This window comes from Gallus gallus, chromosome 15 (genome assembly GCF_016699485.2).
Source record: "Gallus gallus isolate bGalGal1 chromosome 15, bGalGal1.mat.broiler.GRCg7b, whole genome shotgun sequence".
In the NCBI taxonomy this organism is placed as follows: domain Eukaryota; kingdom Metazoa; phylum Chordata; class Aves; order Galliformes; family Phasianidae; genus Gallus; species Gallus gallus.
In genome coordinates, this window is record NC_052546.1 from 4,976,375 (window position 1) to 4,998,754 (window position 22,380).

The window sequence follows — 22,380 nt, forward strand, 5'->3', positions numbered from 1 at the left end:
AGCAGCGGAGGAGGCGTTGCCTGGCAACTGCGGAGCGCGGGCTGCGCACTTCTGAAGTGCCTTTGGCTTTGCCGGGCGAGCGGTGCTCGTGGTGCTGCTCAGGCGTTGTGCGTTTGCCCTCGGCTGTATGACAGCTGTAATCCAAATATTCGATTTGTGTGGGTAAAGCACCGTCACCTTCGCCCCGCAGGGCGGGAGCTGCATTGCTGACGTGGCTGCCACACCCACAGGAAGCCTTCATCGTCCTCACTGAGCGTGGATTGAGCCCACGTGGATTGAACCCACAGCCTGAGCGGCTGCACTGTGTCTGTTCTGGTCTCAAAGTCATTTCAGTCTTGCCAGCAGCACGTTCTCTAAATTATTTTTTTTCCTTTGTGTGCATTTGTACACAGTGAGGGGAGTGATTTGCTGCTGAGTCCTGATGGCGGGACGAACGCCTTCTGGGGCTCCGACCCAACTCTCCCTTTGCAGCCTGTCTGCTCCCCACAGCTACCTCAGAGCGCTCCAAATACTGCGCTCGTTTCTGCTGCCACTTTTCGTGCTTTCCTAAGTGGTGTTGGCCAGGAACGGATGACTGTGTCATGACTCACCCCCACGCTCTGGAACTTTGGGCAATATCTGTGGTGTTCCTTTGGCAAGAAGCTTCATGAACAACAAGCAGACATCGCAGGACTTAGATACGGAAGGGCCGCCCGGCTCACTCCGGAGCCTTCTCCCCTCCAGGCCGCACAGCCCCAGCTCTCCCAGCTTACCGACGAGGCGTTCTTCCTGCAGCGCACACAGCGAGATGTGGAATTAGAACCTACAAGCACTCAGGGCACGTTAAAGATCCACCCAGCGCACCTCTAAGCACTGTGAGAACATTCAAAAGCGCACAGTCACCCCCGAAGGTAAAAATCCTGAGAATCTTAAACGCAAAACCACATCCCGCTATAGGGAGAACCGGGGCCCACGGTCCCCCCGGGCGCGGCACGGCGCGGCGGCACGCAGAGCCCGGCGGCAGTGCGCATGCGCGGGGCCTCCCCCGGCCCGCCCGGTGCGTGCCATTGGCCCCGAGCGGCGCGCCGAGGGCGGGAGGCGAAGCGGGGTGGCCGCGCCCTCCTTTCCTGCCGCCGCCGCTCCCTTCCCGCCGCCCGGCTAAGTTGAAACCCCCGCCTCGCGAGTTGGCCGAGTTGCGCGGAGCCCCGGCCCCGCCGGGCAGCGCAGCGCTGTGCCGCGAGGCCCGGCCCGGCCCGGAGAGCGGCCCGCCGAGGGGAGCCGGGCGCTCCGCCGCCGCCTATGAGGACGCCGCGGGGCCGGGAGAGCCATGGACGGCGGCGGCGGAGGGGTGCCCCCCGCCCTGGAGAAGAACGCGGCGGAACTGACGGTGATGGACGTGTACGACATCGCCTCGGCTGTGGGGCAGGAGTTTGAGCGGGTGATCGACCAGCACGGCTGCGAGGCCATCGCCCGCCTGATGCCCAAGGTGGTGCGGGTGCTGGAGATCCTGGAGGTGCTGGTGAGCCGCAACCACATCAACCCCGAGATGGAGGAGCTGCGCCTGGAGCTCGATCGGCTCCGCCTGGAGAGGATGGACCGCATCGAGAAGGAGCGCAAGCACCAGAAGGTGGGGGGACGGCGCCGCGCGGGTGTAGCGAGGGAGGGCTGTGCTGTTGTGCGGCTGTTTGTTTGTTTTCTTCCTTCCCTCCTGGAAGTTTCCTTCCTCCTTCCTTTTCTCCACCCCTTCCCCGCTCGCCGCATTTCCGTCCCCTCGCTTTTCCCCGCTCCGGGATGAGAAGGCAGCGCTGCTTCCCGCTGGGCCGGCGAAGGTCGCTGCGGTAGTCCCCCTTTCTGTGCAGAGCTGGGGGTGATATTGAGCCCAGGCTTCCTGGCGATCTCAGGTCAGTGCTGGAGCTGCCGAGCGGGGAAGAGCACTCCCCCACATTGCACTCCATAGCCCGCTCCCACAGAAGACGTTCCCCATATCCTGTTTCTGTCCCGGGACATCATGAGCCACTCTGCTCACTGCAGTGGAGGTGGCAGATCCGATCTTCACATCATCCAGATAACAGGTGAAAAGAAATGGTTCTTCCAGCAACTGTCTGTGCTCAGTCACTACTGCATCATTCCATTCCTGCTCATACACAGAGGAACAGGGAGGAAACAGGATTTCTGGAGGAGAGACGCCAAGTTTCAAGAGTTGGGCTCAATTTATATCTCTTCAAATAATCATCTTGGGGACTTTGGCTTAGCTCATGAAAAATCTAAGATAATCCTTGCGATATTTTGCAGAAGGGATCATAGGATTAGGGTCTCTGAAGAGACTGGTAGAGAATCTGTAGTGCCTAAAGCCCGGTTAAGACTCCAGGGTATGAAGTCTACTGGTCTAGGGAATAGACACAGTCACAGCATGCTTTTGCCGTTCTTGCACATGGCACTTGGAGGCGAGTGGGTGGGCTGTTAACGCTGGTCTTGTGCTGTCCACAGAGTCAGATGTCCCCACTGACTTCTGAGACCCTGCATTGTCAGCCAGCAGTAATTCTTTATCTCCAGGTATTATAAGTGCTGCCTGGTAAAATGAATATAGAACTGGGCCAGGTAGCAGTACCAGCAGCAAGGATACACCCGGTATCCTTGCACAAGTTGACAGTCTGCACAGAAGCTTCTGAAGTCCGTGTATGAGTTAAAAAGTTTCCTAAAGGTGTCAGCTGCCAAAGGCTGCCCTTGCCAGATGTCTTCTGATCCCTGCCAACTCACATCTCTGCTCTGCCAGCGTCTGTAGTAGTCATGAGATGCCTCCGGGTGTGTTCAGACAGTCCCAATGGAACTTTGCTGGAAACTTATTGAACAAGGAAAACAAAATATACAGTGCATACAGATAGGTTTTTTAAATCAAGTTGATGGCCAGTACACTGTGTCACTTCAGACCAGTAGTGTCACATCTAGCTTATTCCCACTGTAAGGTTAGAAGAGTCGTATGTCTCAGATACTGGTAAGCAGAAAAGGCCAGAGACTGTGAAATGTTTGTGAACAAGAAGCATCCAAAAGCCAATCCAGACATGCTTTTAGTGGTCCTTTAGCAGTCAGCTTTCATGTGGGAATGTGTTTTGCTTCCAAACCTGGCTGAGCATGCCTGCAGTTTCCTGAGCTGCCTGGCACCCACTGGCCCATCAACCTCCTGCCTCCTCTGTCTGATACTTCTGCTAATGAGGGCTCAGAAGTTCATTTCTGCTCCAATTCATTGGGCTCTTCAATAGCAATAAATAAGAAAGTTTGCTGAGTTAATCCTTAGCATAGCCTTTACAGTGTAGCCACATATGAACTATGTAAGTTCAGAGAATCTGGATTTTTTTTGTTTGGTTTTAAATCAGTGTGCTTCTAACTGAAATCTGCTGTTTCATTTTTCAAACTAGGTCAGCACGTTGTTCTAGCTGCAGAGTTATATGCAGCATCACTGTAAATAGTCTAGGTATTTGGCAATATAAAGTTTCATTGCAGATTTGCATTTCTCAAGATAAAGAGTTTCGAGTAAAATTAGCAGCGATTCATGAGGTATTCTTAATGAAGTCTATCAATCATGATAGACAATCTGTGTTGTTTATAATCTTATTTGTCATGTAGTGTTTTCTGCAAAACAGCATGCAAGGAGATATTATAAAATGACAGCAATGCCGTAATAAATGCTGGAATAACATAGTATTTGGACCTGGAAGTCAATAGGAATGTGATTTCCCATTATCAGAGCATACTTTCAAAGCAGAAAGCTGTCCTTTAATCTCTCAGCAGAGCTTATTTTAGCCTGGAGCTGTGCTTGGCAGGGTTGTTGCAAGTGTTTTGTTGTTAGGTAGGAGAGGGACGTGCTGGATGAATGCAAAAGCCACTGAGTGACTCAGCTGGCTCCAGTGATTTGCATGCAGGTTTTTTTGTTTGCAGCACATACATGAAATGGAGCAGAGGACGTCCCTCACTGCAGAAGTATTGCTTATGTCAGATATGTTTTGAGCAAGCTCTAAATGGAACAGTTTCTTCTTAAGCACTTACACTTTTTGTCCTAATTTGACCTTTACTGGGATTGGTGACAGCTGCTGTTGACACACAGTGTTCTGACAAATGGGAGTTGTTGTTTTGGCCAGTCTCACTGCCACTAACAGAGATGCCACTGCAGTCTTCCGTATAGAACAAGTTCTGTAAGCAGCAGCACAGCTTTGCCTTGTTTATCATTTGGACTAGGAGCTCTGGGTTTGCTGCACGACGTCACGTGCTTATGTTACACTTGTGCTCATCACAAAAATTTAACTGAGAGACATTACTCCTTTCAAAAGAGTGTGCCTAACACTGACCACCTCCCCTCCCCCCCCCCCCGCCGACATTGTGATGTTTCTGGGGCATTTATAACAGCCTTTGCAGCTGCTTCCTGGGATGTGGAAGGCAGCTCTTGCTCACGTTTGGCTATCTGGACCAACACAGCGATCCTCTTCATCAATCAGGTTCTCGCAGTAAAATGAGAAGAATTTCCCTTTGTGTAAATCACATGTCAAAAATGTTTGCACCAGAAAATAACTCCATGTATTTACGGCATATAGCACAAAGACTGGGGTTCTTCATGTTGGCAATGGAAAAGTGGATATCGTCTAAGAAATTCAAGTAGTCTCATGTAATTGTTTTCTATGAGAATCATAGAAGGATTATAGTGGTTTGATCTTTAAATAGTCCAGTCAAAAACTCTTAATATGTTTACTGTGTTATCCTGGTATATCCTTTAGGAGTTAGAACTGGTAGAGGATGTCTGGAGAGGGGAAGCACAGGACCTTCTTACCCAAATTGCACAGCTGCAGGAGGAGAACAAACAGTTGATGACAAATTTGTCTCACAAAGACATTAATTTCACAGAAGAGGAATTTCAGAAGCATGAAGGTAAGTTTGATATTTCAAATTCAGCGCGTGCTTTTGTTATAGAAGTAAGACTTTATCAAAATATTTTGACTAAACATTCTGGCTTTTTTTTTTCCCCCATAACAGAACAGGCTTGTAGCTTTTTTTTTTTCTTCTTTTAACCTAAATAGAAAATTTCTGAACAAGTGATTACACTGGAGACATAAGAGGCAGGAGCAGGAGGGAAAGAGAAGCCTGAACAGCTTTCTTTGGCTGAGAAGCATGTCTGAAAGTAAAGTCTAGCATCGTTTTTTGGTCTCTTGCTTTTTTTTTGTCTTTTTAGTTAGCATTTTGCAAACAGCATTCTTAATCCCTCCTTATGTTTTCTAACACAAACAATGATCCATTCAGCAATGTTTATTTCACGCCACTATGCACAAAAAGAAGTGCAGCTGGCAATCTATACAGGATGATTGTTTGTAAAGCAGAAAATTAAGATTTGTCTCAATTACATCAATCCATTGTACAGAGATATTCTAGAAGACTAAACTGAGAGATTTTAGTTGGTTTATTTCCCTTTAGGATTCCTTCACCTGTTCAGTACTCTTCCAGACAATTTAGAGTAGGTGAAGAGATGTATGAACCAGGGAATGGGTGAATCCTAAGGAGATGAAACAACTGATTAATTCATGAGCAACTTCTTTCTTGAGGTAGAATGAATTTTGAGACAAAAGGTTCTGACTGCAACTGCAGGAATATTTCACTGTGGCAGCTGAAACAATTGGCATCCTTAGCTCTTACCCACATCTCAGCAAGCAGCTCTTTGCTAAGAGTGAGGGCAGAGGGGCAGATGTCTATTTGCTCCCCAGTTCATAGCATATGATTTGAGTCTGCTGGCTATGATGACCGTTTCATGATACTTTGCTAGGGGTTCAAGCTGAGGAGTTGAAAAAATGACTGTTTAGCTTTGGGGATGAAGCAGCCTTGAGCTGAGAGACGGGGGATGCAGCTGAGAATGGTGATAGCAGCAAAGCCTGCCTGTGATTATGACTTAGTCTGGGAGAGGATCTGGCTTTCTGAACTATTTGTGCATGAACAGGACTCTGGCACACTGCTTCAAGACATAGCTTCACTTTCTCATTAGGTTCTGATTGTCAGTAAAGTTATAGCTCCCTTAGAAGGCTCATGTCTCATATTTAGCATGCAAAGTCACTGGGCAGTCTGAGAACCAGACCATGCAGCTGAGCCACTGTGGTCCAATAAAGCATTAAAAAGAAATGGATATCCTTTTCAGACACTGGAGGGTTAGGGTTAAATTGAGGCTCACTGTTGGTGGATGAAACTGTCCAACACTCCAGAAATTACACTTGCTTCCCACCCAGGAGCTGACTACTTACATCCCTGGCGAGGAACATAATGAAAATAAAAAAGTAAAAAGTATTAAATTTAAATTATAAAACTGGGGGTTCAATTTTTTTTAACTTTTAAAATAAAAATTATTACCTTGCTAAAACAAATGCAGCTCTTTCAATTTAGTCAGTTAATCTCCTAAAAGTAGCTCCATGTCAGCCCACAAACTCCATGTAAACTGTCAGAATGGCAGTTATGAGTCACAGGCCATGAAGGCTGACGTTATTATAAAGAACCATCTTCCCCTTTGTTTTCTCACCTTTTTTTCCACTGGGTATCTAGCTCACTGGAGCTCATGTGCTTGTATTTAAATATAGCCATACTCTTTACATTCAGCTAGCCAAGCAAATGCCATGCATGCTTTTCATGTTATTTTTACTGTGTCTACGCAAGTATAATAACAAACAAATCCATTCCAGAGATGACATTCTGGGGTCACTGATATTTATTAGCTGAAATGGTCAACTTAAGTGAAGTCACATTGATTTACAGCAAACTGAGCTTGTTACTGGGACCTGTTATATCAAACCCAATTGTTTTCCATTTAGGAAATTACATCATTAATGAGCAGGTTTGTCTCCAATTACTTGTTTGGACAGTGTCAAAAAGCAGTCATGCTGCTTTTTTTCTCCTCTCTGTCATTTGATCTGATGCATATAGGCTCTACAGAGGCTGGTTTTCAAGCAAAATGCTTTGTTAGCTAGACTAACTTTGACCAGGCTCCAATCTTCATATCTCAGCATGATTTGGTGTTGTGATCATGTCTCCCCTTAGCGGCTAACTCCCCTGGGATTAGCAGTTGGCTGCTTACTCACCACACAGTTAGTTAAAGGAGTTGTTCTTAGCACAGGCAGCAGAAGCCAGTGATTTAGGTGTGCTAAGGCTTTGAGATTTAATCTTTGCCAATTAATAGTCACATTATGGTTCACAGAGCCTCACTTTAGCGTAATGAAGATGTTTATGAGAGAGATCAGTACCATCCCACCTGAATAGAAGAAGGTCTCTGAACAGAAAGTGTGCACTCTGAAAATTGGAGCAGAGCAGTGTTCATCCAGAAGGGCACATGTGGCAGAGTACAAAATAAATAGGAGGGGCTAAAGATAAATTTGCAGCATCCATTAATGCTACTCCTCCCTGAGCTCAAACAGAGCACTTATGTGAAGGTGCTGACTAATGACACTCTCTTAGCAAAATGCCACAAGCAAACTTGACCCATGTGTCAAACAGGACAAGCAGGCTGCTGTTTCTCTGCTGGGAGAGGAGGTGCTCTCTCACACTGGCCACGGTAATACAGACAAGCAGCAGGATACCAAGAGTCATGTAAACCTCCTGCTTACACGAACTCTGATCAGTGTTTTGGTCTGCTATGATAGATGTTGTACACATGCATCAGTAAACAGTTTCCTAAGTATAAACATAAAGGATGTTCTTTTTTGTCTTTTTTTTTTTCCCCTTAATGTTTTCCTTTCTTCAACCCTTGGAACAAGGCTGTGATCACAGCAATTAACAGGAAGCTGTGAATTCATAGGATGTGTCTAGGGAAGCCAGCTGGGTGTGCCATTTAAGATCTTGCAGATATGAGACTTTGAGTCATTTAGAGATAATTACATTTAGGGCACTTAGTAATTTCCCTCCCCGCTTCCCCAGTGCTGGAGAAAATGGAAGGAGATGTGACTGTTTCACAAACACTTCCCACCTTTCCTTTCCCCTCCTCCTGAAATAAAAAGGATAATGTAGTGATCAGTGCACACAATTAAGTCTTTGATGCTCACCAGGTGTTAGAGAGAAAAGCGAGCATAGTGGGAGGAAAAGCACTTAGCACCAAAATGGTACTATGTCCTTTAAATAGCACCTGCTATCTAGAGATCTCAAGGCATTACACAAATACTAATGAATATAGCTGCACTCACTGTTCCTGGTTCTTTCTGGGGTAAAACTGCTGATCTAAAGTCTCGCTGCAGCCCCTCTGTACCTCATGGTGGTTTTGGAGTTTTGTGTTTGTTTTTAAATACAGCTAACATTTTAGACTCAGCCCTGAGACTGCCTGCAGAAGAGTGGATTCAGGAACCTCTTTGTAGATGTAGTGGTTCAAGAACTGCAAGTAAATGAGAGCAAGTTGTGGGAAGGTACCAGTGCTCTATTGCACTGGCTGGTGTGAGGGTCCTTGTCTGGCTCTGTTTTTGGCTCCATCCAGCTGTTACCAAGTTTCTACTGTCTTGTCTGGTGTCGCTGCAAGTAGGGGGACTAAGTCAGAGGTTTGAGGATCTGTCTAAGATCAGAGATGTGTCAAAGCAGGGCATAGGCTGCTTGTACTCCGGACTTTGGTTTTGAGAGATCACAGATCTTTTAGAAGAGCAAGTAGCAGTGCATATCAGTGTCCCTAATTGGGGGTGAGCCATTATCATAGTGAAGAATTAGAAGTGTCATAGCCCTGTTAGTGTTCTTGGTCTCAGCAGCTCCTGATTGTCCTTAGTTTGTTTCCTGTGTTCCTTTTTAAACCAGGAATGTCAGAGAGAGAACGGCAAGTCATGAAGAAGCTGAAGGAAGTTGTAGATAAACAGAGGGATGAAATCAGAGCAAAGGACCGAGAACTTGGACTTAAAAATGAGGATGTAGAGGCTGTAAGTAGCTCTTGCTCTTCCTGTTTCCCTTCTTTCTCGCCCGTGTTTCTATAGCCTTCTTTCACATTTAATACTAAATTTGTAAGCAATGCCAGATTATCAGTCCAGTAACTGGATTGTCCAAAACAATGAGGCAGTCAGGGTGGGCATGTGTCCTCTGCTGCATTTGGATTTAGTTGCATCTAGTCTGAAGCAAGTCACAAACTCCACTGTGACCTTGGGAATCAGTTGATAACTTACATCCTTCTGTATTACAACCGCCTTACGTGTATTTTGATTCCCATCCTCGCCTAAGGGATCAAAGCAAAATACTTATAAATTGAAGAGTAAGAACTTCTCTGTCTTATTTTTCTCTCTTCTGCTTTGGGTTAAGATATTATTCAGAATCCTGGAAACCACCCTGTCCTTGAACTTTGCTTTTATGAAACAAAATATTGGAAAAGATGAACTTGTTTTTAGCTGGAGAATTCCCTGTGCTTGGGGGAAAGTACCTGTTTTTAGTCTGGAAACCAATTAAAGAAGTTTTAGTGACTGTGATTGTGGTAGGAAATTAGATATTAAATTGCTTGGGGGTGAGGAGAGTTTTCCAGATAAAATTTAATAGGAACCCACTACTTGTTCTTTAATGTAGTCTCTGGGACTTGATCACCATGGGTAATGGCTGAATGGATACTGACAAACTGCATCAATGTTTTGCAGCTTCAGCAGCAACAGAACAGGTTAATGAAAATTAACCATGACCTGCGGCACCGCATCACAGTTGTTGAGGCTCAGGGAAAGGCACTGATTGAGCAGAAGGTGGAGTTGGAAGCATATCTGCAAACTAAGGAGCAGGAGATGGGCACCCTACGAGCAGAGCTGGGGAAACTGAGGGAAAAACTGCAGGGTGAGGACAGCCAAAACGGGGAGGAAATACAGGTAAGAGGCATTTTAAATTACTTTTTAAAAACAACCTTTTACAGAACCTCAGTCTCCATACCAAGCACCTCTTCTTTGGATAAATGAGATTGATATGAATCAGAGGCAGTGGTGGGGCTCGAGGACAGCATAGTTTTATTCAGATGTGGCATACAGAGATCAGTGTCACTCACTGCACTGTCACAGGAAAGGCCCTGCCTGAGTGGATGACAACCCAATGGAACAGAACCTTCCTTTCTAATGCACAGAACCAGTTGTGCAGAAGGCAGCGTGGCAGGACAGGTTAGCACTAGGATGTCTGCATTAGGCGACAGCTCTCCCCTGAGTCTTGGTGACACATAGCTCTTTCTAGGGAGAATAATCTTTTGGTCATGCACTGGGCTGCAGAACTCTCCACATACCAGAACAAATCATGGCTTACTAGAGCATTCTGCTAAAAGCATTGTAAGGAGTCCAAAATCTCTGGAGTACCAGCTGTTAGTTTGTATTCAAAGCAGACAGTGTTTTGGTAGTGCTGTGTTAGTACATTTGGGTTCATTTTATTTGCTCAGATCAGCCCCTTCCCCTAAAGGAAAACAAACTGATCTTCTAGCAGTCTGGATTTTTGAAAAGATGAACAGCTGACAGGTAGCTTAAGTCTTGTTGAGTATGCAAATCTGCAAGTCCTAATGGGTCCTGAAGGTGCAATGCACTATGATAGCAGGGGCACGTGAACCATAATAGAAAGGAAATTGTAGCAGGAGGAGTCCCAGAGGGAGAGAATAACTTTGCAGTCAGACTGTACCTGAGGGCAGAATGCTAGCATGCAGTGGAATATGCCTACTTTGCCTGAAATCCCTGCTTTATTTCACGTTCTTAAAGTGCTACCTACCCTCTTTAGGCTTTTGTGCATGTGACACTACTTCTGTCTTACTCAAGTGAAAGTGCTGTGTTTCCTCTTCCTAATGCTGCCCTTAGAAGAGCACAAAGTAGGATAAGGAGTGTTATGATATGAAAGAATTTGGAGAAGCAGTGAGGAATAGAGCTGTTTGGCTCTCTGTGTTGATAAGAGCTCCAATACTGAGCCATGTAAGAAGCACAGTAGCACTGTATGTGCCTCATAGACTGCAGCTGAGAGCATAACATATAATTCACTTGTAATAGGAGGGAACGTACATCAGAAAGCAGAGGCAAAAGCTGATGGGGTAACCTGGTGCCCCAGGAATGTAACAGCGACTCAACGTGTCACTGCTGAATTGGGCAAGCGCTGTATTAATAATGAAAAGGATGACTTCATTGCTTTTAATTCAGCCAGGACACCCAGCTTTGTAAACAGGGCTGCAGAGCATAGGCCTAGAGCCAGCATGTGTGAAAGTGTCTGCAGTCTCTGGAGAGAAAGGATGCATTCTTTATCTCTCTCTAGCTCATCTGTTCCATGGCAATGGTGCTTCTAATTAGAGTCGTTGCCTGCCTTCTTTGCCAGGATGATAGGAATTGTAGTGGTAAGCAGAAAGCTAGAATAGCTGCATGCTCTGGAATGGATGTTGCTTCTTGGCTTTGGTCAAGTACATTTGCATTGGCTACAGGCTGCTCAGTCTTTGCTGATTTTAGCAAAGTATAGCAAAAAATAAATTATTTGGGGAGAGGTGTAGGACAAATATACAAAAAGAAGAGGCATCAACTCAGATTCTAATCTAGAAGGGTGAAGAGGAAGACAAGAATTTGGGTGATTTCCACCGAAACTCTCACTAGGGTGCATCTGTCTTTATCTAGTACAGGCTGTGTAAAGAAATGCATTTGGATTAATGGGGGAATGAAATAAATGGAAAAATGAGCATTGCTCTGCTGTTTTGTCTGTATGTTTCTTCAAATTTGTAAATCCTGGTGCTAATACTAATTCTGTATTTTCAAATAAAGGCATTAGGGCAATAGAAACTTAAATCTCTGCTCTATATACTTGCATCCAGATGAGCTTTCTCTTTGTGGGAAGAACTGGAAGGAACTGTCAGGATTTTTGCTATGCTATTTTTTCAGAGTTTACATAAAGGCTGGTGTTTGATATACCCTATTTGTTAAAAGTATTAATTCCTTAAGTGGACGTGTTTATCAGAAATTAGACTATACATTTTCAGAGGGTTTTCTAGCAGTCTGCATTCCACGGGAATTTCTCCATAAGAAATCTTATCTCCTGTGTGGTGGCTCAATTTGGACCGAGTGTTTAGGCTGGTAGAAACAATCAGGGCATGTGTTTTTGTATTCCCACTGTGTATGTCATCGGTCCATCTGACCACAAGAAAGAACAAAGCGATCAGATCACTGAGCTGTTCCTGCTGACAGTCTTCTATATGAATTCCTCCAAAGTTTTTTTTCTCTTAAAACAGCTGTTCCTCTTAAAAGAGTATTTAATAGTGCTAAAAAGAAAGCAGGGGAATAGACTGCGAAATACTTTAAGCTTCTCAGAAATGTGTTTGCATAGTGAATTTAAAGCCTGTCTTACACTTCCTAGACAGAACCAAACAATGATGACTGCCTCTCAGAGTCAGAAAAGTTGGCAATGGACTTAAAAGATCCAAATCGTCCAAGATTCACCTTGCAGGAGCTCCGAGATGTCCTTCATGAGAGGAATGAATTGAAATCTAAAGTGTTTCTACTTCAAGAAGAGCTTTTATATTACAAAAGGTAAGTTAGATTTCCTCTCCTGTTACATGCCACACACAGAGGAGCTGCAGAGCAGCTCTAGGAAACAGCAGATGTGCTCCTAAATGGTCTCTCAGCAAACAAAGACTGAAAGCAGAGACTGAAAGCATAAGGGCTTTAGTTACTTTAGTTTATATCTGTTTTCTCAACACTGGGAAAAACTATGTCCTCCTTAACTCCTAGATTCTCCCCCAATTTTGGAAAGATTACAAGCATTTAATAAATGTTAACAGAAAAAATAAGGATAAGACTGGGACTAAAATTGAGATTATAGAATTTTTATTCATTGTCTTCTTCTTATGCCTTGTCACAATGGAAAGAAAATGTTGAAAGGAGGCCCAGTTTTAGGTGCTGTTTCTTAGTTGACAGAAATTTCCCCTATTTAATATAATAAGCTTGGAACAGATCTTTTACCTTTCTTCATAAACAGTACTGCTTTAGATTGAATGTGAGAACTTAAAGCTTCCATGTCTTGAGAGGACAACATTAACTATCTTTTCTTTCTTTCAAGTGAGGAAACAGAAGAGGAAACTAGACCCCCTCAACCTACACCCATAATTCAATCAAAACCCTCAACTCAGCCTGAATCTGGAATCAAACGACTGTAAGTAGCATATTTTCTAAGGATCCTGGAAATAGTCTACAAATGCTAAACATGTCTTACGGATAGGGCAGTTTTTGAAGAAATTCAGAATTAAGGTTGCCACATCCCTAATGTATATGAGAGAGACGTTGAGTGGCTGGGTTTTCTTCAGAAAGGAATGTTGGAGCTTTGTTTAAGTGCAAATCCCAGTTCCTTAATGCACAGTCCCTAAGGTGGTGGAATGTCACAGGCAAACCACTGGGCCCCAGCTCATGCTCAGAAGATGTGTGAAGAGTGTTGTTCACAAGTAAAACCAACTGCAGACCTGTAGCATTTGGGTGTGGAGTGTAAGCTTTTCCCCATGACCTTGCTGTGCCTGTGTCCCTGTTAATCTAAGCCTTTAGATTCTGACAAGCACATGCACAGCACAAAAACTTTTTGTTTGCTGAACTGCCCTATGGGAGAGGGTGCCAGCTTTTTTTGTCTATAAAGAACCCCACCCTCTTCTGGTGAAGCATTTAATGGTGCTGTCCAAAAGCTAAGTTTACTGTCAGTTGTACTAGTTACAACTTGGTTATAAAGTTAGTGTTTGCCAAACCATTTGTCTGTCAAAATTCTTTCCTTCTACGTTTTTTATTCCAAACCAAGTCTTGCAGTGTCATAGTAAGTCTTTGGAGTTGTTATGATACTGGAGGCTTAACTTTTTTAACTGCATAAATTATTTTATTTGTTTGCCCATAAAAAGCTCTTCCATCCCCAAATCCATAATCTGCAGACCTTGTTTTATAATAGCAGCAGCCCTGTGAGAGTCAGTTTCCTGGGAAGATCTGGGCTGGTCCAAAACACCATAAAGTCAGGAGAGCACTTTTGATTATTTTCAGTAGTCTTCAGCTCCCCTCTGTGCTGCTTTGATTGCTGAGAGAGCCCTTCCTCTCACATGGCTGGAAAATACACTTTGAGTTGGGACTTAAGTTTTTATTCTGCAGCTGCAGTAATAATACTTCGTCTCACAAGATCTCTCTCCATTGTAATTCTTCTCCTTTCCTTTAAATTATCTTAGTGCTTTTTTTAAAGGTTTTGTAAGTCAAAGCACATGCTCTCTAGGTGTTAGCCTTGACTCTACCTTCTGCATGCATATATAAGCAATGCAGGGAACCATGACTGAAGGCACATAAGTGTTTTCACCAAGTTATCTTGATGGTTTCTTCCCCTCAGTTAATTTATCAGTGAATACCTGCTGAGAATCATACTAATCATTCGATCAATGTACATTTTCAGACCCTTATCTTCTTGTTTCTCAGATTCAGTGTTAAATATACATAAGTGAAAACTCGCACAATAAAAAGTAAAAGCTTGTAGTGTTGGTCCCTTTGGTAAAAGGCAGCAATCTTGTTCTGTCTGCCAAGTTTCTTTCTGCTCTCTCTTCACTTAGCGCTCACATTAAATAAGGGAAGATAAAGCCATGAGTTACTTAACTAATCCAAAGGATGGTAATTGTGTTCAGATTTGTCTCATTCTTACAGCCTGTCTGGATGGGACTTGTTAGGTGAGGGTTTATTTTCTTTGCCCCATCCTCTCATCAACACTGTGCTTGTAGATTGGTTACTTCTACAACCCAAACAGTTCTCAAAGTGGCTAAGAAGGGGCAGCGGTGACCTTTAAAAAGAGGGGATTTCACTGCTGGGAAAAGCAAAGAACCCATGTGTGGCATCTGTTGTGTTCTTTTACAACACCTCCTCATACTTTTCTGGCCTGTGAGCTGCCTTCTCCTTGTCACAGGCAGAACACTGCACCTCACCTGTGACTGTGTAGGTAAGACACTGACACACAAACTCTACATATCTAATGACATGAGGAAAACTTGTACCTCTGTTATCTGTGTTCAGAGTGCTTCTATGAATGAAAGTAGGGTTGCTTTGCCTTCTGTTTCAGGCTTTCCCTCCTGACTAAACAAAAAGCTAAGTACAAAAACAAGAGACTGAAACTGTAGTCTCAAGAGAAGTTTCATTCTTGCCTGTATGATGTGCCCCTTTTTTTCTCTACCACCAGTATCTAAGTGTCCTGTGCCATCTAAGATGTTTCTGTGCAGCACTCGCATAAAGAAAACAGAAGTTAGAGTAATCAGTATGTTTTTGTTCCCAGTATCTGCAGGTTTGGGGCAAGCTCTAACTGCATTCTGATCTTGTACTCATTTATTTCTACATCTGTCTACCACATTATATGTCAGAGTTTTGATGAAATAACGTAACCAGGAGGCTTTACTGAGGAGGAAGAGTACAAGGATTAGAAATGCACCCTCTGTTTTGAGCAGAAAATGCCCTATTGTTTTTACTTCAGGGATACGTGTTTGTTTGTCACTGATGTAATGCCCAAAACAGCCATAAGTTCCCTTGCTATTCTTGCAGTCTACAAAAGCTGATGTGTCTGTCTGGTTGCTGCAGCTAACTGAGTGCATCACAATGCGTAAAAGTAGATGTTCTAGCTACTGTAAATGATAGAACAATGTTTACTTGTTTGTTTTCATTTTGAATTTAAAATTAGCGGTTAAGAGTGGCTGTGTTGGGGAGAGCTGCATTTGGTCACAAGTGAAATGCCTGTCATGATTTCAACTTAATCTTTAACTGACATTAGTCCACAGTTCAAAAAAATATTTGGCACAAGGGAGAACCTCTGAGGAGAATCGTTAGAAAAACAGAGGGTGTTCCAGGTATGGATGAAGGTTTGTTGGCAGGCTTGTGTGGGGCTGGCTGGGCACTGAGCACCCAGCCAGCTTGCTCTCTCAGCCTCTAAATTGCATGAATTGTACAATGCCTAGTAGAAGTGCTGAACTCTTAGAAAGAAGTGGTCTTGCTGCTAGCCAGCTAGGAAATATTTCTGCTAGAGTAGTTGCAAGGTTTCAGACAAGTATTTAGCTGCCTGCAGTTAGCATCTTTTTGCATGTGAAGCTAAGCAGGTTCTTCTGGAGCAGATAAGCAGGCCCTTTAACCAAGTAGCTTGCTTAGGAGGTTATTTTGAGATTTCAACTGTGATATTGGTTTTTAACTTGAAACTATCAACCGTAACATTTGTACAGTCTTCACCTGCAGTGCTGGTCCTGTCTAACCCTGTTTTCTGTGCAAGTAGCCAGTAGTCACAGCACAGTCCTGTTTTGTATTTCTTAACTTACACCTTCATCCTTCATTTCATGATGTATGTGCCTGTTTGTTTCTTGGGAAGAAAAACGTGCACTCTGCTCTGCATTGCTAGAGGTGGTAATACCTTGATGAAATCCAACCCAAACTGCTTCACAACAGAAAAGTGGTATCTTTTAGAAATTCAAAAGCAATTAAATCTGTTTCAATGACTTCGTTTTCAAATAAGAGTTTTTCACTGAGGAGAGCTGTCTTGGGTGATGCAGATCCACCTCTCCCTGTAATATGTCGTGTGTGATAATTTGAAGTAACCCCGTGTATTATGTTGGCGTCTTTTCTTTTTAATGGAATGCTTTTTCTTTCCCTTGCTCCAGTCTTACCTCTTCTGTGTCTGTACTTTCCTGACCAGGATCTTTACAGCCATAATGCCCATGGTAGCAGCTGGATTGATTCCAGATGATCCCACATTGCAGCCAATAAGAAGACTTGTGTCCCTTGTAGGATTTTTTTTTTAATGTTTGGTACCGTGTTTTCCTTTTGCATGACCCTCTGTTAACATGGACTGCTGGTTGCATTCTCATCGGCTGCCTGTGGGATCACAGGAGCACAAAGTGCCAATCAGAATGACCAGTCAGTGCACCACCCACCATAGTCCTCCGTGCTCATCCTCGAGTATTGACATTTTCTCACCTTTTGCCTTACTGTTACTATGCTAAGCCAATCATTACTCACCAGAAAACTGTTGCAACGTGCAATTTTAACCAGAATCTCTTAATTTTACTTAGCTTACTAAGCCAGCCTATTGATAATTCACACCAGTGCTTTTAAAAGAACCCGAATCATTCTAATTACTTGTTACAAATCAGTTAGATTTACAGAACATAATGGTTGAATCTCTACATTAATTTCCAGTGTTAATTATAGACTGTTGCTTCCATGTCTTTCTATCTATGCACTGTAGATTTTGTCTCTAATTATATATTTTGGGAACAGAGTGTACACTCTCAATAACCAATTCTGATGCCCTATTGACTCTCTCAGGAGGAGATGCTGATAACTGTTAAAGCAAATTCTCTTTGCATTAGAACTGCTGCTTTGGAGGTCTTTGTATCTACAGCAGCAACACAGTATTTACATTTCTTTCTTCCCCCTAAATACGCTTTTTGGAAACATTCTCCATAAAAAAATTCTAGGCATAAGAACAATTTTCATTGCTTCAAAAGGAATTAAAAATAGGCTAATCCTGCTTGCTGTCAAAATTTTACAAACACTATTTTCTCTTACTTAATTTCACAATAAAAAGTGGGGAAAAAAAATACTGAACGGTTTCATTTGAAACTTACTGCATAAATAGAGCAGTCCTCTGTGTGGAGTTCAAGGTACTAAGCCTGACCGTGCCCAGCAGAAAGCCTCAGTGATGGGACACTTCTCAGCTGAATTGACTCTGTCCCTGAAAAGACATACCACACGTGTGTGAATTTATGGGCTCCTGCAATGAAGGTGGTAAAAAAAAAAATGAGACTAATTAAGTGCAAAAGACTTATTTTGCTATGAAGTCTGCACACATGAAGCCAGGAAATGCAAAAGTTCAGGTCCTACTAGTTACCTTGCATTGCACTTTGTGCAGCCTTTTACAGCTTTCTAGTCAAGAAGAGCACATTAGTAATATTAGTAATTACCAATATGCTTAACTGCACATAGATTGGATGATGATGTTTTTTTTACTTCATGAAAGCTGCCTTAAATGTCTGACACTCACGTACAGCCTCCCGTGTGTCTCGGGACACTGAAGGCAGAACTCCCTGCTCTGCACAAGGCAGTGTGGAAGGTTGTGACCCTGGTACTGAGAGGGTACTGAAGGGGGTGTGGGTGGAGAAGGAACACTGAGGACAGCGGGGTTTGGATGGAGAGTCGGGTTTATGCCCTGACGAATATTCCACCTTCTGTCAAAGCTGAGTTTATATTTATGTAGTCTCTTATGTAGAAGCATTCAGCAGTTCTCTTGGTACTGTGCAAGCAAAACAGTATTTACTATGGAGGGTGCACCATTAAAATCAAAAAGGTGTGAGGCCAATTCAAACCTTTGGTGTCTGGCACCAAAACTTTTGCATTTCTCAGCAGACCTAAGCACAGTGCTAACAGCTCTTCTACTGAACTCGTTACAAAATTTGCTTAATCAAGTAACTCCATGCTATACAGAAATGGTACTAAGGATTTTTCCAACTGTACTGTTTAGCTGTGTTGTTAGCTGGCAATTTGTTGTTGTATTAAATGGCTGTTGGTTCACGTGTGTCATTATCTTACAGCACCCAAGCTGTGTGACAGGAAATGATGTGCACAGTTGTGTGCATTTGCTTAGAGCCTCCATCCTGCAAACTCTTGTGCACCTGTGTGCATTTATTCATTTACATCTGCAGCAGTTGAGTCTATGCAACAAAATGTGCTCACTTGGAAAGAATGGTGGAGGCTTATTTTCTTATCTTATTTCTCTGTTGGCACCACTGCTGGCATAAGAATATCCTCTATTTCTGCTTTACAGTAAATTATACGGATTTAACACTAAAGATACCACTTTACTTATGCTAAGAAACTAACCTATATTTTGTGACTTCTGTATTTTGGGGCTGGGGGAGGAGGAACATACACCTAAACTGATAACTGCACTTGTAGAGTCAACAGCATTTAGAGCTTATTTGAAGCTTCCATAGCAAAACTGCTTGAGATTTTGCAATGACTTCATCTCTAATAACATTGTGACATGCACTCCCATCAGGCTTCACCGCCTTGGTTTTTTGTGGATGCAAACAGATTTTTTTTGCTCTGTGTTTTGTTGTGCTGTGTACCGTGGCGGGTGTTGGAGGTATTTTCAAGATGGTAAACAGTATTCTTTCTTTTCCCTCCTCTCCCTTAATCCTCCTTCCTACTTGGAAGGTTTAGTTTCTTCTCTCGTGATAAGAGACGTATGCAGGCATCACAGAAAAACGTCCATTTCCAGGATACTTTTCGTGAATGGTCAAATTCAAATAAAGATGACACCTACACAGAGCAAGGACAAGAAGCCCTGCAACACCTGTGACTAAAGGCCTGAGGTGCCCAGCTTCCTGCAGTACATCTCGACAGCGTAGTAACAAGAAGCTTCTGTGAACAGATCTGGCAGCTCACGGTCTTTATTTGCCTTGCACACCGCAGTGGTTGTGTTTCAGATGAACTCCTCAGAAGGGATCGCTCACTGTTTACTTGGTGACTGCTGAAAACAGAATCCAAGCTTTGTAGGAGCAGTTGATACCCCGGAACATCGAAGCTTCTAGATGACTTGTTTTGTGCTGAATAACAAGTCTATGGTCTTGTTTGTGCATTAACTACAGTAACACAAGCTTATCTAAACCAAAAAAAAAAAAAAAAACCTGTGCCATTATTAGAAGTTTGTTTGCAGTGTACAATATCTATTGGCAAAGACTCTGTTACCCTATTTGTTAAAACTTTTGGTTGTTTGCTTTTTTTTGTAATTTGGTAAGAATTTTTTCAGGAGGGATACCACAGCTGGCTGCTCTCCATGCAGGTTGTAGCACTGCTGTGTCAAGTTCGGCTGGCACCTGCATTTTGCAGAGCAACCACTTGGAAATCCACCTGACAGAAAGTGACAAACTGGAGTAGCCTCGAGAGGGATAGCGAGTGTACGTTCCCCTTGATGCTTACAGTGCCTAAAGCATGAAGAAACCCGTGTATGAGGTGAGCGTGCCTTGCTTTTTGCCATGACTTCTGCAGTATTAATGGAAAAAGAATTGCTTATAAGGAGGAATTCTAACACTTGAATTTTTTCTTTCTTACCGAGGACTTTCCCCTAGAGTAGCAGACAGCTGCCATAAAGGAGTTAGGTCCCCTTCCCACAGGCAGGTTTTGATTTAAGTCACACTCCACTTTTCTGTCTAGGTAAGACTGCCTAACTTCAGAGTAAAAGACAGCTCATCAACTGAGGATATCTTAACTGACTTTGAGATAACCTCAGCTCAAAATGTTTTCTTTTTTCCTGAGTACCCTAAACATTACTTAGGGTGCCAGAGATGTATTCTGTATGTGCAAGATGCTCTACTGGCACTGACTGATGTGTGGGTAGCCCCCAGGCAGAGGAGAATTAACTCTTAACTCACCATCAAAAGCCCAGCACGTGAATGCATCTGAACTACCAGGAGGTGGGGTTTACATCTTCTTTGCAATTAAGCATGTGAGACCCTTGGGACTGGCCAAGGTCATGCTTGCAAAAGCCAGAACACTAAAGCCCCATGCAGCATAACCACTGTGCATGGTCTGTGGCAGTGCACAACCCAGCATTGTACCTGTGGGCAACTTGTGCAGGCATCTTACCCACAGCAACTGTGTGCACTCTGCAAAGAGCCTCTTCTCAGGAGTGGCACTAAGAATAGGCAGCAGTGCTCAGGCTGGAGTAAAGCTCCAACCAGTCCGAGTACTGAATGTCTGAGGATGTCCAGAAGGATACTTAGATAAGAGCAAACCAGAAGGTTTAGTGCAGGCCAGTTGTACTCAGTCCAGGATGATCCAGCAGTGGGTTTGTTAATGCATACAGGCAGCAAGCGGTTCTTAGCTCATCTGATGTGAAGCTGTGCAAGAAAATAATTTTTCACAACAGTGGGCTGAATGCTGCTCTGTTCCTGTCTGTAACTGCTCCTTTTGAACACAGACCTTCAGCACATTGTAGGGTGAGTGTTTACTGTGCCTGCCAGTTGTCACTGTCATTGCCTGGGGCAGGAGGGAGAAACGTGGCCTTATATTAAAGGCGTTTCCATTTGATGTAGCAACAGTAGCATTTGATGCTAATATTAGGCAGAGAGAATTTTGCCTGGTTACATTTTGGTAACACTTAAGTTTTTATGCTTACAGAGAACTGTTTTCATTAAAACATCACTTCCCTCCCTTGCATGAAAGGCAATTCTCAAATGGAGGGAAGACTTGCTGTAATACTTTAGTTGCTAAGATCCTGATTTCACTTTCAGATTGAGTGGGGAATTAAAAAAGCACACTATAGTTGTGGGCAGTTCAAATAAATTGTGAATGATTCCTGTCTCTCTCTAGCATAGTTTACAGTCATTTGACACATTTAGAGATTTAGAGATGCAGTGAACAGAAACAATGCAAAGATGCAGCAAATTCACAGCCTGAATAAGCACATCACTTTTCAAATCAGCTAAGAGCAATGAACTGAGACAACAGAAAGACACAGGCTGAGCTGGTTTCCCCCAGCATCTAAGCTCACGAATTAAAAACCAAGTCTCCTGGCCTAGTGCATGTAAAGCTGGTCCCAAACACTAGAGCCCTGCACACTATTGTTGGGTCAAAGCTGCAGCCAGTTTCAAACAATGGCACTAAGCAGTACAACCTTCCCCTATTTATCTCTGTAGCCCATTACCTCAAAAATGTAATTAGTTACTCCCGCTAGCATTAACCACTCTGCTCCTCGTTCTCATGTTAGAAACACAGAGTTAATACACACTAAGTGCCATCAGAAAGGATGGCAGATAGGGATGAGTATGTAAAGGGTTGAAGACCTATCATTTCTCAGTAGTTTCTCAGTATTTAGCTAAAATCTGCTTTTAAAAAGGAAGGCAGGATGTTGCCAGGTAAAGGGCATAACAATCCTGTCTCCAAAGTGCAGGATCACTGAAGTTGTTCTGGTTTGGTTTTTTTTGTTGTTGTTGTTTTGTTTTGGTTGGGCAGTAAATCATTTTAACAGTTTAATAAATATTTCTGAGAAATGAGTATTTCTTCAAGACTTGTATCTTTTTTTCCTTTGCGTGCAGTGCTAACACTACCTGCTTTGGGGGTGCACAGGTCTGGCTTCTTTCCTCTGAGAAAGGATTATGCCACTGCTCATGGAAATACAGCCTCAAGCTGGAATAAGTTGAGGGTGCAGCTATTCAAAGGCTGACAAAAGTACAATTTAAGATACAGCCAGGATTTTACCTGCAGTGAGGGAAGGACAGTGGATGCAGCTGCAAGCACATTTAACCACAGCAGTGTCCTTCAGTGATTGCTCATCTATTGATCAGGAATGGGTTTTTTTTCCTTCTTACCAGTCTGTAGTCTGCATTCCTCTAATAAAAGGTAATGACAGTTTCCCATGATGTAAAAAATACATTTCTTAATATATGCTTCTCTCACACCTCACAGAACTACT

General features: G+C 43.4%; 1 protein-coding gene and 1 non-coding gene across 5 annotated transcripts; both read left to right on the top strand.

Moving 5' to 3' along the window:
* Positions 1 to 1,114: 1,114 nt before the first annotated feature.
* RILPL1 (Rab interacting lysosomal protein like 1) lies at positions 1,115 to 21,961 on the top strand. Of its 4 annotated transcripts, XR_001463266.4 has the most exons (9): positions 1,115 to 1,606; positions 4,743 to 4,893; positions 8,764 to 8,882; positions 9,582 to 9,800; positions 12,286 to 12,458; positions 12,988 to 13,080; positions 15,691 to 15,766; positions 16,600 to 16,687; positions 19,122 to 19,221. XR_001463266.4 is itself a non-coding variant. In XM_040648394.2 (8 exons), the coding sequence occupies exons 1-8, from the start codon at positions 1,307 to 1,309 to the stop codon at positions 19,125 to 19,127; spliced, it is 1,149 nt and encodes a 382-aa protein (XP_040504328.1). In that variant the 5' UTR covers positions 1,115 to 1,306; the 3' UTR covers positions 19,128 to 21,961. The 4 variants fall into 4 exon arrangements, 3 of the variants coding, with proteins under 3 accessions (XP_040504328.1, XP_015131102.1, XP_040504327.1); XM_040648394.2 differs by lacking the exon at positions 15,691 to 15,766 and having other exon boundaries at positions 19,122 to 21,961; XM_015275616.4 differs by lacking the exon at positions 16,600 to 16,687.
* MIR7476 (microRNA 7476) lies at positions 20,785 to 20,847 on the top strand. Its single transcript, NR_105643.1, has one exon. It is a non-coding gene; the product is annotated as a microRNA 7476 (primary transcript).
* Positions 21,962 to 22,380: the final 419 nt, after the last annotated feature.

Coding starts and splice junctions, on each gene's coding strand:
- RILPL1 (XM_040648393.2), top strand. CDS start 1,307: ATGGACGGCGGCGGCGGAGGGGTGCCCCCCGCCCTGGAGAAGAACGCG. Junction 8,883..9,581: donor AAAATGAGGATGTAGAGGCT/GTAAGTAGCTCT, acceptor AATGTTTTGCAG/CTTCAGCAGCAACAGAACAG. Junction 13,081..19,121: donor GAATCTGGAATCAAACGACT/GTAAGTAGCATA, acceptor CCTACTTGGAAG/GTTTAGTTTCTTCTCTCGTG.